Here is a 15,921-nt window from a genome sequence, read left to right on the forward strand (position 1 = left end):
TATTAGAAGACGAAAAGGTATATTGTGTTGTGGCTTTACTTACCTCATACCCATCTCAAAATGTCTTGTCATTTATCCAGGCCTTTGCTGAATTAATAATTTTAGGATGCACTCGAGCCTGTTGCAGAAATGGGACCGATTTGATTAATATTGTTCTTCCTATTCCGAAATCTGATTTTCAATTTTATTTTCAGAATAACTTATCTCTTCAGTGTGCTTTAACTGACTATGTGGGCTGTATTGCATATCATTTGCCTAAAGATCCTCGGCTTGCGTGTTTAATGACTTCTTTTCCTGTCCACCCATTGCTTTCATCTTCTCCACTTTCACAAGCTCCTACTGTTTTTTCAGATGGAGGGTGAATGAGAGGAGCGATTGCTTACAAGGATTCTCATTATGATACCAGGAAAGTGTTCTACACTGCAATACAGTCGTCCCCGCAATGCTCAAAATTGCTGCTATTTTAGCTTTCCATACCTTTTCTCAACAGCCTTTTAATTTAATCTCTGACTCTCATTATGTGTGTCTATTTTTTTTTTAATCTTCCACGTGCTTACATCACACCCAGGATTTACCCCAATCTCATGGCTCTGTTTTTAACTTTGCAGCAACTACTACAAGACCGAAAGCATTTATTCTTTTTTTCTCACATACACAGTCACTCGTCCATTCCTGGACCCCTTTCTGAAGGCAACAGTCATGCTGATGCCGCTGTGCATATTTTACCTAAGTTGTTTTCATATCCATTCTTCAGTCACTCTTTTTTCCATCAAAATGCCAGGGGGCTGGCACAAGCTTGCCATATTCCACTCGACCAAGCCAAGCAGATTGTTTCATCCTGTCCTCAATGTTCTGGGGCATCCCCCTTGGGGGACACAGGAGTTAATCCCCGTGCTTTTGCCTCTAATCAACTATGGTAAATGGATGCTACCCATGTTCCCTCTTTGGCTCCCTGGAAGTATATTCATTTATCTATTGATACCTATTCAGGGGTGCTTTGGGCTACACTTCAACGAGGGGAAACAGCTAATCATGTTATTTCTCATCTTTTTTCAGCCATTAATGCCTTGGGCAAACCATCCTCTTTAAAAACTGATAACGGTCCGGCCTATTCTTTGCAATTTTGTACAACCTGGAATATTGTTCTTACTCATGGGCTACCCTACAATTCCACAAGTCAAGTCATCGTGGAACGTGCTAATCGGTCCTTTAAGGACTGTCTTCGCAAACAAATAAAAAAGGAGGGCTCTCAGGTACCCAATTTATCGTGGGTAACACAACAGGTTAAAAAAGTATTATTTACCTTAAATCAATTGAATGTCTCCATTCAGAATTTGACCGCTTATCAGAGACACTTTCAACAGAAAACAAGTTTGCCTCCCCCTCTAGTATATTATTGGGCATTACCAGAAAAACATGGTTAGTGTCAACCTCTGTTTTGGTTACTTGGTTACAGCTTTGCTATGCTTGCTTATTACTGGCTGCTATAGGAATGGGGGGAGCATGGTATTGGGGAAAGGAATAATATTGTACTGGAGGAGTCTTGTTCTCACCATCTTCTGCGCATGCTGGTGGCTGATATTTGGATTTGGTCAAGGCCAATAGTCTCACATACCAACTTGACGAATCTGTTTGAAGATGCACCCCACATGACACCTTAGGGAGTTGCAGAATGGACACTGGGTTGGGGAATTGGGGGGAGGGGGTTGGGCAAATGTTTGATATGTATGATTTCACGTGTTTCTGCTTCCGACCTTGCTTTACTTCGCTGCTATCTTTTCATAACCAGTAAAAGTACTGTTAATCCTACAAATGGAGTTAAGTGGTTTCTTTCTTGGTTGCTGAAGGAGGCATGCCTGACAATAAGCAAGGTCCCTCTGATTACTTGGGGACGAGGATATGCTGCTGTGCTTGCTCCTACAGACCCTTGTAGATTCCAGCAAGTTGCGCCTGCCCAGATAGTGATGTTGTGGCACCAGTCCCCGAATCCAGTTCCAGAAATGGCCAAGGTGACTCTACAGACAGCGCAGTGGCCAATACAATCTCATCGGACCAGCCATCCAGTGACGTGGAGAGACGTGAAAAACCTGACCACCAAAGCGCAGGCACTGCTGCAACAGCAACAAGCAAACCCCCGAGAACTTATGCGCTGCCATTTTTGCAGTTTTAACTGTCAATTCCTTAGCCATCATTTGTTTATGTTTGATTGTTAATTGCTGCCCTCTAGCGACAGCAGCTGTCATCTCACCCAAACACTCACTTGAGCAGCGAATGAAGCAAAACCTATGGGTGCAGCTAGCTAGCATCACACAAAATGATGTCTTTTGCTTATCTGAATCATATGACATGGAAAATTTGCTTTCTACATGCTTGGTCCCTGTTTGTACCCTGTCTACACTAATTCAAAATTTCACTGGCTAGGGTAGATTTTTATTAAACGAAAACTTTAACTATGAGACTATATCTAGTTGGGGGTTGATTGCCTATGATCCACCCCCTTATGCAATTGCTTTGCACACCCCGGTAGTAGTAGTTCCTGAGAATATAACATGCACAAAAATAGTTAACTGTACATCTTCAAGTAAAAAAAAAACCCAGTTTTCGTATTAGTTCACCTGTTTTAAACTGTACAGCTTTTGAGGAGACTTCCTTTAATTTTGCCCATGTTTGGCTCCCACAAGGATGGTTTTTTACATGTGGTCAAGAAAATTTTAATTACATTCCTGCTTATATTAGTGAAGCATAGTGTTGCCTCAGCCGGTTGATTCCTGTTTTGCTTTCCAAACTGCAAATTCACTCAAACTGTTCTCGATGTGGAGTCACACTAGATAGCACTTGTGACTCTGAGACAGCTTTACTTAATAAAGCGGAATACGTAGCATTGGCTGTATCTAAAGTGGGTGTGCCAGCGCTTGCTGCTCATGCTCACTTTAACATTAATTCTATTGCGTGTAATTTGGCAAAAACAATTAATGATACTTCTTCAGCTATTTCAGCAATCAACCATGAGCTGCAAGCTTTGCAAAAGGCTATTTTACAAAATCATGCTGCTATTTGCTTTTGTGCCAGCATTTGGGTTGTGAAAGTTTTGACAGAATGTGTTGTTTTAATCTTTCAGATGAACCACGAACCATCCAGCACCAGCTCAATATTTTACACAATTTGGCCTCTGATTTGAAAATTGATACTTTAGGATCTTGGTGGGAAAGCTTTTGGGCTTGGTTGCCCACAGGCTTATTGGGAAATGTCCTACGTTATTTAGTCATTATTTGTGCTATTTTGATTGGTGGGTGCTGTTTTTTTCAGTGTCTTCTTTCATTTTGCAATATATGTACCACAGCTTTTCACTCTAAACCCCCTCCCACACTGCCTCAGGTTTCTCTCCTGATTATGACCCTTTTACTAACCCCTCTTACGATACCTTGTCTAACAAAATAGAAAATAGTGCGATGTAGAGATAGAGGAAAGGTTATGAAGAGACCATGTGCAGCACATTGCCATGACTCAGTAACTGTTTACCTCAAATGTCTATGAGCTCACCTAATTAGCACCTCCAGGCAATACCGGGAACCATCTAGATATCTAAGAATCTACCCTGGCCAGGATGTTCTTAGAGATTGACAAGGAGAATACACCAATAACAATGCTGTTGCTATATATCCTCTTTGCTGCTTGTTAAAACTGTATAAAAAGCAATAAACTCTGCAAAGACAGATAGACATTTTGGATACCCTGCTATGACTGGTTTCTGAATCCATCAATGCATTTGTTTTCACTTTCTTGTTTCCAAGCCATGTGCGTTTGGCCTTTCCACAGTAAGTTAAATTTTACAGAAGGTCTTTTCAACAGCAGATTGAACTGGTTAGGTTGGGAGGGGCTTCTTTATCATACAAATTCTGTGTCCCCTCCCCTGGTGCTCAATTAAACAAGGAGCAAGGAGAGAGATAAAACCTGCCTTTTGCTGAGAGAATCTGTCCTTTGCAAAGAGAGGTTTAATACTTCTCACATAAACAGAACCTTTCTTTAGTAAGAAGTTTAGCTCTCTTCTCACTGTTCTGGTACAAGCATAAGATCACTCTTTACAGGCAGATAAAATCCTCGCACATGGGAAATTGTACAAATTATGTTTATTCTCCAGGCATTCTCAAAAACAATAACTCACAATTACTGCTGAGATTCTTCTGGGGCACACAACATAATTTGATCCCATAATATGAAGGTGAGAAGAGGTGCTTTCTTCCCCATGATGAGAAGCTGCTGTTAGCTTCCTTTGTTCGGATTCAAAATGACCGCTGGTCTGCATGGCACATTTACCCAGCAGCCTATCTAAGGTATAATCCAGTGGCCAATCAGCAAGGCAGATGCAACTACATGACATAAAGACTACATTTCCCAGAAGGCAATCTCTTAAAGCAACAGTATTTACTTCCTAAACTAACTTGAACAGTATTTAATTCCTATTCTAACTGCAGTATATCCTCAAATCAGTACATGTATAGATATAAAATCTGTATTTTTATTCCACTATTTTATATTCAAATGTACTAATGGGACAATCTAAGTCCATAGTTAAATCTGCAAACAAGACACAGAAAGAAAGCAATTGTATAACAGAAATGTCCATAGATAATCCATTGTGCCAATGGAATTCTTAATAGTGTGTGTGTGTGTGTGTGTGTGTGTCTGTAGGTAGGTAGGTAGGTAGGTAGGTAGGTAGGTAGGTAGGTAGGTAGGTAGTCATAGAATTTCACGGGTGTAGGTATGCTGGTCTTGTTGTATTCGGGTCTTTTCCCATGTAAGATTGAGATTGTCTTGGCAACATTTCAGCGAGGTCTCACTCGCCATCCTCAGGCTGGTGTTTTTGGCTGTTTAGGCCGAAATAGAATACCCATCAATCTAAGCATGACCAACAAGCAAGCTATTTTTTTTTTTTTTTAGCCGAACACTATCTGGAAGGCCAAGGCTCCCACCTTAGTCAATTGACAGAATGGAATATTCTGTTTAATGAAATAACCAGCATTTTCCTGCCAAAAAACAACAATAATAGGTATTTAATTAAGAGTCCCAAAGGTGCTTTTTCAAGAGGCAACTGGACTTTCTTGTGTATCTTTGAAGATGTTTCACTTCTCATCCAAGAAGATTCTTCAGCAAAGAAGAAGCAAAATATCTTCAAAGAAAAACAAGGAAGTCCAGTTGCCTCTTGAAAAAGCACCTTTGGGACAACCATGACTGAGAATCTCAATAGACATTTAACTGAGAGATTTATTTCCAGTTACCAGCTAAAAGAATGCTAATAGTGACAAGTTAATTTTCAAGGAGAATAAGGAAAAGTAACAGCACAAGTAATGTGTGCATGTATGTGTATGATAGCACTACTTAAAACTTTAGAAAACACATTGAATTGCTTTTTTACACAGAACAAAGCACATTGGGAAAAAAGCATATTGTGATTAATTTTTATGGTAATAAAAATATGTGAGACATGCAACAAATTGTTTCATCAAAATAATTTACTTGCATTTCTAGCAAATTGAAAATTCCTAACTAGAATTAAAGTTCCAACCCATGCATCTTTCCTCCATTTAACGTAGTTATTTATAAGCAATCACACAAAATACCTTACCTGAATGCTTCTGACATTTGAAGTTCGTTGATTTGACATATTTAAGCAATAGAATTTTCACTGCAAAAAACCTAAAATCAATTAAAGAAACAAAAAAATGATAGCAAAAACTTTATGAATTATAATGGCATTCTATAAGCAAAGTTTTATTACTATACTTTGGCTATGGTGCTGCCTGGTAACTATGAATTCATCAGCTCAAATTATCTTTCAGACTCAAGTTTCAGAGTTACTAAGATACACGCACAGGAACTTAGAACATCTGAAATTCGTTACTGAATTTTTAATAGATCCAATGAGTAATATCACTTTCACAACACAATAGGAAAGGAGCACATGTTCTATTAATGGTACAAAGTTAATAACTATCTACATTATTTATTTATTATTTATTTCAATTCACAAAACAGAATTGCAAAACCTTTATATACGAAACCAGTGTTTTCTGGATGATCTTTCATGAAGGGACATGCAGTCACTGGAGGCAGGGGAGGCGGGGCCTCACCAGTCTCATGAGGAAAAGAAAAGAATTTTTAAAATAATTAAAAAGGCCAAGGTAGTTGCTGCCAGACTCCAAGTCACAGTGACTTTGAGTCTGTTTAGTGTTAACTGTAGGGGGAGGCGAGAGAACTATGGGCCTCCTTTGCATAAGGAATTTTTCGCCTTTTAAGAGTTAAGCAAGGGTTAAAAAGTGAAAAATTCCGTATGCAAAGGAGGCACGTGATTCTCCCGCCTCCTGATCTGGGAGCAGCAAATCATGCCTTGCGCCGCTTGAGCGGGGAGGGCAGAGACTCCATTTCCCAGGCTGCAGAGGGAAAGCGAGCTAAAGCCTTCCTCGCTGCAGGTTGAACTTCTTGGTTGCAGATGAGCAAGAGAGAGAAAACCGTGAAGGGAGAAGAAAGAGAAGGAAGGAAAGAAAGAGGTGGAGGAAGAAGGGAGGAAGGAGGAAGGAGGAAGAAGGAAGGAGGAGGAGGAGGAGGAGGAGGAGGAGGAGGAGGAGGAGGAGGAGGAGGAGGAGGAGAAGCATCTCTGGGCAGGTGAATTATGCATGCACTAAGCGAGCTCTGAGAGAATGGCTGTGGAATGTAATGGCTGTGGTTCTCCTGCCCTTTCCTTTTGCAAAGCCAGAGGCGCCCCCGGGCGCCCTCCCCACCTTCCTCGTCCTTTGCTCTCACCTGAGGGGAGCAATCGCAACCGAGTCGGGGTGTGTGTGTCATCAAGCAGATCAAAGGCTTCGGCGCCTTGGCCAAATGAGGGGTAGGAGTGGGGGGGGTGGGGGATGCCGGCCACAAATAGAGGCTTGGAGATGTGAGCCGGCGAGGAACCTGCTGAGCTAGGGACAGCCACCATGGCTTCCCTCTTTGCTAGGTCCTGCATAGCTCCACTGCAGTGCTGGCTGGCTCGCCCCTCTGCCCCCTCCCCTGACCTCGCTTTAAAAGAAGCTTGCGGTTTCGTTCAACGGAGACCCATCCAAATCCTGAACACATAACCCCCCCCCACTTCATCTTCCCTTCCGAGGGCGTTCATGGAATTCCCACCATGTCCTTTTTATCTGCAACTGTTAGTCCAATGTTAAGCTATTGAGCTCCTGCCTGCCTGCCTGCTTGCCTGCAAGCACTTTCTGGGCATCAGGTGAAGTCGGCAGGCATGGAAGGCTACTACGTGGCTACTAACAACGGTCGGGGCTGCCCTATGGCAGACGCCGCCGGGGCCCTGCCGCCACTTTAAAGCCTGGGCAGCAGGGCTTTAAAGTGGCGGCAGGGCCCCGGCGGCAGGACTTTAAAGTCTCGGCGCCGCGTCCGCCATAGAGCGGGTCCCGGTCCCACTCTATGGCGGATGCGGCGCCGGGGCTTCGGTGGGGCTTTCGCGCTTGCCTCACTGGCCATGAAGCTCACCGCACGTCACTGCTTTCATGTAGACTGTAACCTAAAGAGGATAAACAAACTACTCAGAAGGGAATTCAGAGAATAAAGACCACTAGAAATTATTGAATTATGTTCAATACAGCTTCCCATCTTACTGTGCCTATTGAAGTACAGGTCATCCTCAACTTACAACAGTTCATTTAGTGACTGTTCAAAGTTATAATGGCACTGAAAAAAGTGACATGAACATTTTTCATACTTATGATCCCTGCAGCATTCCAATGATTGCATGATTTTTATTTGGATGCTTGACAACTGACATTTATGACAGTTGCAGTTTCCTGGGGTCATGTGATCAACTTTTTCAACCTTTTAATAAGAAAAGTCAATGGGGAAACCAGATTCACTTAACAACCATGTTGCTAATTTAACAACTGTAATGATTCACTTAATAAATGTGGCAAGAAAAGTCGTAAAATGGGACAAAAGTCACTTAACAAATTTCCCACTTAGCAACATAAATTTTGGGCACAATTATGATCATAGGTTGAGGACCACCTTGTATGGCATGGCTTGGATATATACTGTTTTCCAGAAGTCAGTTTCTAAATTTGTATGTAACCTTAAATTGGGACTAAAAATAAACGATAAGAATAAAATATAATCAAAATGGAAATTCCTCAGTGATACAACTGCATAGGATTACTTTAAGCGGAGGCAAACTTTCTTCCATGTGACCTCATTGCTGCTTGAGAAATCAGGACAACAAATGTTGATGAGTAAAAATAGACTATCTTCTTGGACTGCAATTCCCATCCTCTGTTTTACTTGCTTAATTTTATTTAGCAATAGAGTTCTTAAGGACACTATGTCTTAGGTCTGACTGCATGAACAGGAAAGAGGCTAATAGTTAATAGAAACAGATGATACTTTCATATTTTCATGGAGATTTTTCCCCTTTCACCAAAATCACTCTTGGAATATCACCATATATGTTAATATTACACAGGCATTGCAATGTTGGGGAAGAAAATAAACTATATCTGAGGTACCAAATCTTTTGCATTAGGGATTAAGAATTTGTGCTCCTGTTAAAGTTGACAAATTGCAACTATCAGCAGCCAGGTCAATACAATTATATAAGGGGTGTACTAGACAGGAACTTTGAGATTGACTCTTTATACTGTTTATCCCTCAAAATAAATTCCTAATTAGAAGCTCACAAGTTGCTCTGGGCTTTAAGTCCCTGCTTTCCTCCTGGCATGGTCAGTGATAAAAGGATGCTGGAAATTTTAGTTCAACCCTGATCTTTACACATCTTTTTTAAGCCATCAAATTATTGTAAGAAAGTGAGCTTAGAAGCCTACCTTGTTGTCTTAGAGGTTTTGGACGACAATCTATAGCATCAGCCATAATATCTTGGTAATGTCAGCCAAAAGATCTGTTATGGGACAAATTCTTTTTTCTTTCCTATTTTACTACTACTTGCATTTATCTTGAATTCAATGCAGCTTCTTCTCCTGTGTGCTTATACGGTACATAGGATTGCAGCCTACCTGAAACAGTTGCAACCAGGTATAAACAGCAGTTTTTTTTCAGTTGCTGATAGCTGCGAGCTCTTTGTGTTGTGTAGAGTAAGATGTTTTGTCCCATTTTCACCTCATTCTGGAGTGTAGATGGGTTTTTAAAATTTTATATAGGTGTGTTAAATACACAAACGCACACACACACACACACACAAACAGCATTCAGAAAGTATTTAGACCCTGTTCACTTTTGTCAATTTTGTTGTGCTGCAGCTGTATTCTATAATTGTTGAAATTCTTTTTTTTCTCTCATTAACAATAAACTTTCTGCTGTCCTGAACATAAACACGCTTAGAATTTGTTCCTTGCGGTCTGAGAGTCCTTCAGGTGCTTTTTTATAAACTCCAAATGGGCTTTCGTGTGTTTTGCACTGAGGAAAGGCTTCCATCTAGCCCAGATAGGTGAAGGGCTGCAGTGAGGGTTGTCCTTCTGGAATTCTTAAGGTGACCAGATTTTCAGATTGGTAAAGAGGGACACCATTGACGGGGGGGGGGGGGGGGACACAAGGAATTTGTCTTCGGTGTACATAAATAAAATAAAATACAATACATTCATCAAGAATCATAAGCTACAACACAGTGATAGTCTCTCTCTCTCTCTCTCTCTCTCTCTCTCTCTCTCTCTCTCTCTCTCTCTCTCTCACACACACACACACACACACACACACACACACAAATACACACACACTCCTCCTCTGGATTCAATGGGGTTTAGGAAATCCCCCCACCTCACAGACTCCCTCTTTCTTTCTCTCTCTCCTCCTCTGGATTCAATGGGATTTTTAGAAAATCCACACTCCTGTGCACACAGTCCCCCTTTCTCTCTCTCTCTCTGTCCCTCCCTCCCTCTCCCTCTCTCTTTCCTTAAATTCTGAAGCCTGAAGAGGGAAGGGGGCTTGAAAATAGTAAAGATCCTCAAGGATAAATTCTTCTGCTTTTGATTTGCATTACTACAGCATATTTCTACTAAGCTCCTGTAAATCTATGCTTTTGATACACATACTGCTGCATAGCATTCACTAAAGGATTCCATGTGTTATCATTTTTCCTAGCTGGGTCTTTGGTCCAATAAGTAAAAGAATTTGCAAGCATGTAGGTATGACATATGGTGAGCTCATGTAACTTGAGGCTGCCACTTGTTCCTCTGAAGCTATAGCCATTTCTTCCTCTGAAATCTCTTCTCTTCAAATCAAAGTCCTTTAAACATTATGCCAAGCAAATTGGAGTTCTTCCATTCAGATCCTGTTTCAATCATGATAATTGGCAATTTTTTTTTTACTACAACGTGCCCTGCATATTTCATTATCTGGAACGTCATTGGAGGGATCAGGATGGGTCTTCAGCATTTTAAAAACAGGGATGCTGGAGCTAAAAACCTCAGTGTAAAATACTTAGAGCTGGAGAGAAAGAGTTGGAGAGATCCGTGCTGTTTGTGAGCTTGGAAAGCGGGGGATTATGCCGTCTTGGCCAGCCGATCCCCACCCCCACCTCCATCCCCGTGCCTCAAACCCTGTTCCTTCCCTCCACTCCAAAACTCCTCGGGGCAGAAGGAGGGGTGGAGGTAGAAGCGTTCAGTTTTTAAAAAAAGACTGGGGAAAAAAAGAATTGAATTGAAAACAGTAACGAGAGTGACAAAAATTAGAGTATCAAAAAAAACCCCAACCCAACGCTTTTTTTGTGCTTTTTTGTGCTTCGCTCCAGGATCCAGATGAGGTAGGCTACGGCCGTTCCCAAAATTTTTCCCCTCTCCCAGTCTCCCTCTTTCTCTCTCTTTCCCCCCCACAAAAAGCAGGACGTAATAGAGCTGTTTTGAGTCCCGATCATTCGGGATCCATTCAGAATCCTCTCGCTGCCAAACTCTTAAAAGCTTTATCAACTCTACAACAAACCCCTTTTTCTCCCCTCTTCTCCCCTCCTTTTCTTCTCTTTTTTTCCTTTCTTTCCTTTTCCTTACTTTTCTTTCTCCCGCAGACACACGCCCCAAATTTTTGCTGATTCTTAACCACCATTGGGGGGAATGGAAAAAGTGGAAAAGGCAATATTCTATCCTATCTGGAATAACACGGGGGATTCTCAGTCATCCTGGAGCTCCCTGGACATCGCAGCAGCCCCAAGTGCGTGGGATTTCAGCGTTTTTCGCATCGGGGCGTGCTGCAGGAAGAGGGAGTGAGCTTAACATCTCAGCTTTGCTGCCCAGCGCTGGCAGAGAGGGTGGCTCCCCCCCTACTCAGAGCACCTGAGCTGGGCACCGCGTTACCCCTGCCCTGCCTACTCAGACCAGCTGAGCCTCCCTGGACATCGCAGCAGCCCCAAGTGCGCGGGATCTCGGCATGGGGGCGTGTTGCAAGAAGAGGGAGTGAGCTTAACATCTCAGCTTTGCTGCCCAGCGCTGGCAGAGAGGGTGGCTCCCCCCCTACTCAGAGCACCTGAGCTGGGCACCGCGTTACCCCTGCCCTGCCTACTCAGACCAGCTGAGCCTCCCTGGACATCGCAGCAGCCCCAAGTGCGCGGGATCTCGGCATCGGGGCGTGCTGCAGGAAGAGGGAGTGAGCTTAACATTTCAGGCTTTGCTGCCCAGCGCTGGCAGAGAGGGTGGCTCCCCCCCTACTCAGAGCACCTGAGCTGGGCACCGCGTTACCCCTGCCCTGCCTACTCAGACCAGCTGAGCCTCCCTGGACATCGCAGCAGCCCCAAGTGCGCGGGATCTCGGCATCGGGGCGTGCTGCAGGAAGAGGGAGTGAGCTTAACATTTCAGGCTTTGCTGCCCAGCGCTGGCAGAGAGGGTGGCTCCCCCCCTACTCAGAGCACCTGAGCTGGGCACCGCGTTACCCCTGCCCTGCCTACTCAGACCAGCTGAGCCTCCCTGGACATCGCAGCAGCCCCAAGTGCGTGGGATCTCGGCATCGGGGCGTGCTGCAGGAAGAGGGAGTGAGCTTAACATCTCAGCTTTGCTGCCCAGCGCTGGCAGAGAGGGTGGCTCCCCCCCTACTCAGAGCACCTGAGCTGGGCACCGCGTTACCCCTGCCCTGCCTACTCAGACCAGCTGAGCCTCCCTGGACATCGCAGCAGCCCCAAGTGCGCGGGATCTCGGCATCGGGGCGTGCTGCAGGAAGAGGGAGTGAGCTTAACATTTCAGGCTTTTCTGCCCAGCGCTGGCAGAGGGGAATCCCGTCTCGGCCTCGGGTGGCTGCGGCAGAAGCAGCGAGCTTTCCCCACTGCATAGGGATGTGGGGGAAGGGCTCGGGCGCAGGGAGGGGGAAACAGGCATCTGTCAAAACCCCGAATCCCGTCTCAGCCTCGGGTGGCTGCGGCAGAAGCAGCGAGCGTGGGGGCAACACTTCACTGGGAGTGACCTCTCTTTCCCCGCTGCATAGGGATGTGGGAAAAGAGCTCGGGCACCCAGTTTTCTCTCCCCCCCTTCCTTCCTTCTCTCTCTCTGCTCTGAGAAAGGAGCAGCGTTCTGGTGAGCCCCGAGAGATTCCCCCGTTCTCTCTCTCTCTCTCTCTCTCTCTCTCTCTCTCTCTCGCTCGCTCGCTCTCCTGGCTCTTCCAAGCCGAGGCGGCGGGGGCGGGAAGAGGAGTCCGGGGAGGAGGGAGGGAGGAAGGGGAGGTGGCTGCGGCGGCTGGGCGATGGCCAGCAGCGACCGAAGCAGGGGGAGGGAGAGCTAGATTTTGGCGAGGCGGCCGCGGGAAGGACCGAGGGAGGAGGAGAGGACGGGGCTGCTTGGGAACGGAGAGGCAGGAGAGCGAGGCGGCTGCCGGCCGTTTCACCCCGCGCAGAGAACTTCCAGTCGTTCCGCCGCCGCAGGAGAGCCGCAGGGGAGGGTGGCGGGATGCTACCACGCCTCGCGGACTCGCGGTGTGGTCGCTGGGAACCACGCAGCACAGGCGCCGCCACACCGGCAGAAGCTCCGTGAGTCCGGCGGGGGCTGTTTCACTCGTGCAGAGAAATTCCACTCGAGTTCCAGAGCTTCTGCCGCCCGTGGCGGCGCAGCACAGGGGCTGGCTGTGACGCGAGGAGGTGAAATGAACTCCGCAAAGGGGGAGAAGGAGGAGAGGAGGGCTGTCTCCTCCCCCCAGTGCCTCCCGATTCCCACCGGTACCAATTCATAACATGATTACTCACCAGTGAGTAACCGCAGCTGCAACCCCAAAAGATGAAATGAAATGGAGACTCACGCAGGCGTGCTCAGCAAAGTGGAGTCCAGCCAATCAGTGAGCTGGTTGGGATGGAAAATTTTCAGAATGTGGCGTGCTGAAAATTTTCCATCCCAGCCAGCTCACTGATTGGCTGGAGTCCAGGCCAATCCAATCAGCGGGCGGCAGGCTGGGCTGGCTTAAATTTGTAGGATAGAACGGAATGATGAGCCAGCCCAGAGAGCTAGCAGCTGATGGGCGGGGGAGCGAGGTAGCTACCAGCGCCCAAAAAAGCGTGTGTTTTAAAGAAGCGTGCGGGACGCGGGAAAATTTATGAAAAGGCGGGGCTATCACGCCAAAAGCGGGATGTCTGGTCACCCTAGGAATTCTCCACACAGGATCTCTGAAGCTCAGTCTAAGTGACCATCGGGTTCTGGGTCATTTCTCTTAATAAGTCCTTTCTTTCCCAATTGCTCAGTTTGACTGGGTGACCAGCTCTTGGAAGAGTCCTGGCTGTGCCAAATGTCCTCCATTTGAAAATTATGGAGGCCACTGTGCTCTTAGGAACCTTTAGTGCAGCAGAAATTTTATTGTAGCCTTCCCCAGATCTTTACCTTGCAATAATCCTGTCTCTGAGCTCTGCAGGCAGTTTCTTTGACCTCATCACTTTTGCTCTGCTACAATATGCATTGTCATCTGTGAGGCCTTCTATAGAGAGGTGTGTGCCCTTCCAAATCATGTCCAATCAATTTAATTCACCACAGGTCAACTCCAGTCAAGGTGTAGAAACATGTCAGCAATGATCAAGACAAATGGGGGTCACTAAAGCTAAATTTCAGGTGCTGTTGCAAAGGATCTGAATAGTTATGCCGTTGTGATATTTCAGTTTTTTCTTTTTAATAAATTTACAGATATTTCTAAAATTCTATTTTCACTTTGTTATCATGGAATACTGAATGTAGATTAATGAGAAAAGAAATGAATTTCAACAACTGTAGAATCAGGTTGCAGCATAAAAAATTGACAAAATTGAAGGGGTCTGAATACTTTCTGAATGCACGGTATAAAATATTATATATTTTCCACTGAAATCAGTAGGACATTGCCAAGTTGTTATTAGAAATTCCCACCAGATTTTGATAACATAATTTTTGAGAGCTCTGGGTTTTCCAAAAGACAGCTGAGACTGTTGGGGTTACTGGGTTGCCCCCAAGAACTCGGGGGCACAATTGACAATTAGGAGGATAATTTTCAGTGGTTTTCTTACATCTTTTAAGATATAAAAAACAGGTTGTGAAAATCCATAAATTATAGGTCATAGTGCAGTCTGATAATCAGTATTTGAATAATTTCACATGTAAACAACACGAACAAACAGAATTTAACTAAATGACTGAATAAGCCAGTCCTATCAGGCATACAGACTTTGATCTCATGACTGAGTAATTTAGTAAGTATTGGACTTTACATGCCAAGTTCCCTAGGATTTGTGATCCAGCATGAGGCACAGGAAGAAATAAACAAGGGGGGGGCTCTGCCTTGTCTAAAAATAAGTCCTGTGGGGAGCGCTGAGGGACATGCAGTTATTCAGCACCAAGCTACTTCAATTTGCTTGGATGAAGTGGGGGTCTGTGCCAGGTGCTTTTCTAATATCCATCTTTCCTACTCCTGCAACCCAGATGCAATTGAAAAGAAGCTGGAAATGACATTTTTTTCTCATGCTGACCTCCCCATCTGTAACATGTATAAAACTGGCATGGTTATTATGAAATGGACCTGTATTATTCTTTTTAAAGACCTAGATAGAAATTATGCCAAGTAGCAAGCTTACTCTGAAAGGAGGGTGAATACAACTCTATGTTGAAATGATTACTCAACTACAATTCATTTCATTAAAGGTCACTGTGACTCCAGAGTTAATGATAAGCATTTTAGCAATGAGAGAGAAATTAATATGTCTGGGTTCAAACATTGAGTATTATAATTTTGCTTATTTGTACCTGGCTCTCCACAAAGCCACAGGGAGAAAAATAAACATGCATTTGGTTAGCTGTCACCAAGTGTGCCCAGTAGGCTTTTATGAAAATCATACAAGAGGACATACATTTAGGAAACTGCAAAATCTCAGAACAACATTCTTTAATTTAAAAACTCTTGCCTGTGTATTCAGTAGTTGCAGTAATAGTTAATGAAAAACATTAATGACCTGGTATAAAGAGAATCAAATTCACAGCAACATAGTCCTTGTTCCCTAGCTATAAATGTATTTCCCAAGTTAATCTTTTATTTTTTAAAGCTGTCCCCCTCCCTTCTGAACTCCCATTAAGTACCTGATTATTTATATCAGAAAAGTTCCAGCCTGTCAGAAGAGTGAATGCTACACCTCCTTTTGCTGCTGACTGAGGCACCTTAGGTCAGCTGAGATCTTTCATGTGAAATAGATGAAGTTCTTTGTGCAGTGGATACTCTCAAGGGAAAGGACCTCTGGGACTGGAATAGAGCAGTGTTCAGAAGCCAAGTGTAATAGAGAATTCCTGTCATAGCTAGCAGTTGTTCTTCCTAAATATAGAGTAAGATTCATCCTGTAACTTCATTCTGTCTTAGTTGAAACTGAGGCTCTCAAGTGTCAAGCAAAAATATATGAGTGCTCAGTTCCAGGTAATATGTTACTGCCATTTTCTCAACGTAGAAATGTCAGAAGTTTTTTTTAAT

At 44.2% G+C, this 15,921-nt stretch overlaps 1 protein-coding gene across 1 annotated transcript in view; it reads right to left on the minus strand.

Annotated features, from left to right (window-relative positions):
• The window catches only part of SMPX (small muscle protein X-linked), a 53,853-nt gene extending 38,141 nt beyond the window's left edge, over nt 1-15,712 (minus strand). Inside the window, exons 1-2 of the mRNA XM_087726478.1 lie at nt 15,540-15,712; nt 5,624-5,694 (exon numbers count right to left, since the gene is read on the minus strand). Coding sequence (XP_087582604.1) covers nt 5,624-5,662 — 39 coding nt within the window. The 5' untranslated portion in view covers nt 5,663-5,694; nt 15,540-15,712. The remainder of the gene's footprint in view (nt 1-5,623; nt 5,695-15,539) is intronic.
• Between the last annotated feature and the right edge of the window lie 209 nt (nt 15,713-15,921).

Source organism: Thamnophis sirtalis, unplaced genomic scaffold (assembly GCF_051295495.1).
Source record: "Thamnophis sirtalis isolate CommonGarterSnake01/CBP01778 unplaced genomic scaffold, rThaSir2_p1.2 scaffold_12, whole genome shotgun sequence".
NCBI lineage: Eukaryota > Metazoa > Chordata > Lepidosauria > Squamata > Natricidae > Thamnophis > Thamnophis sirtalis.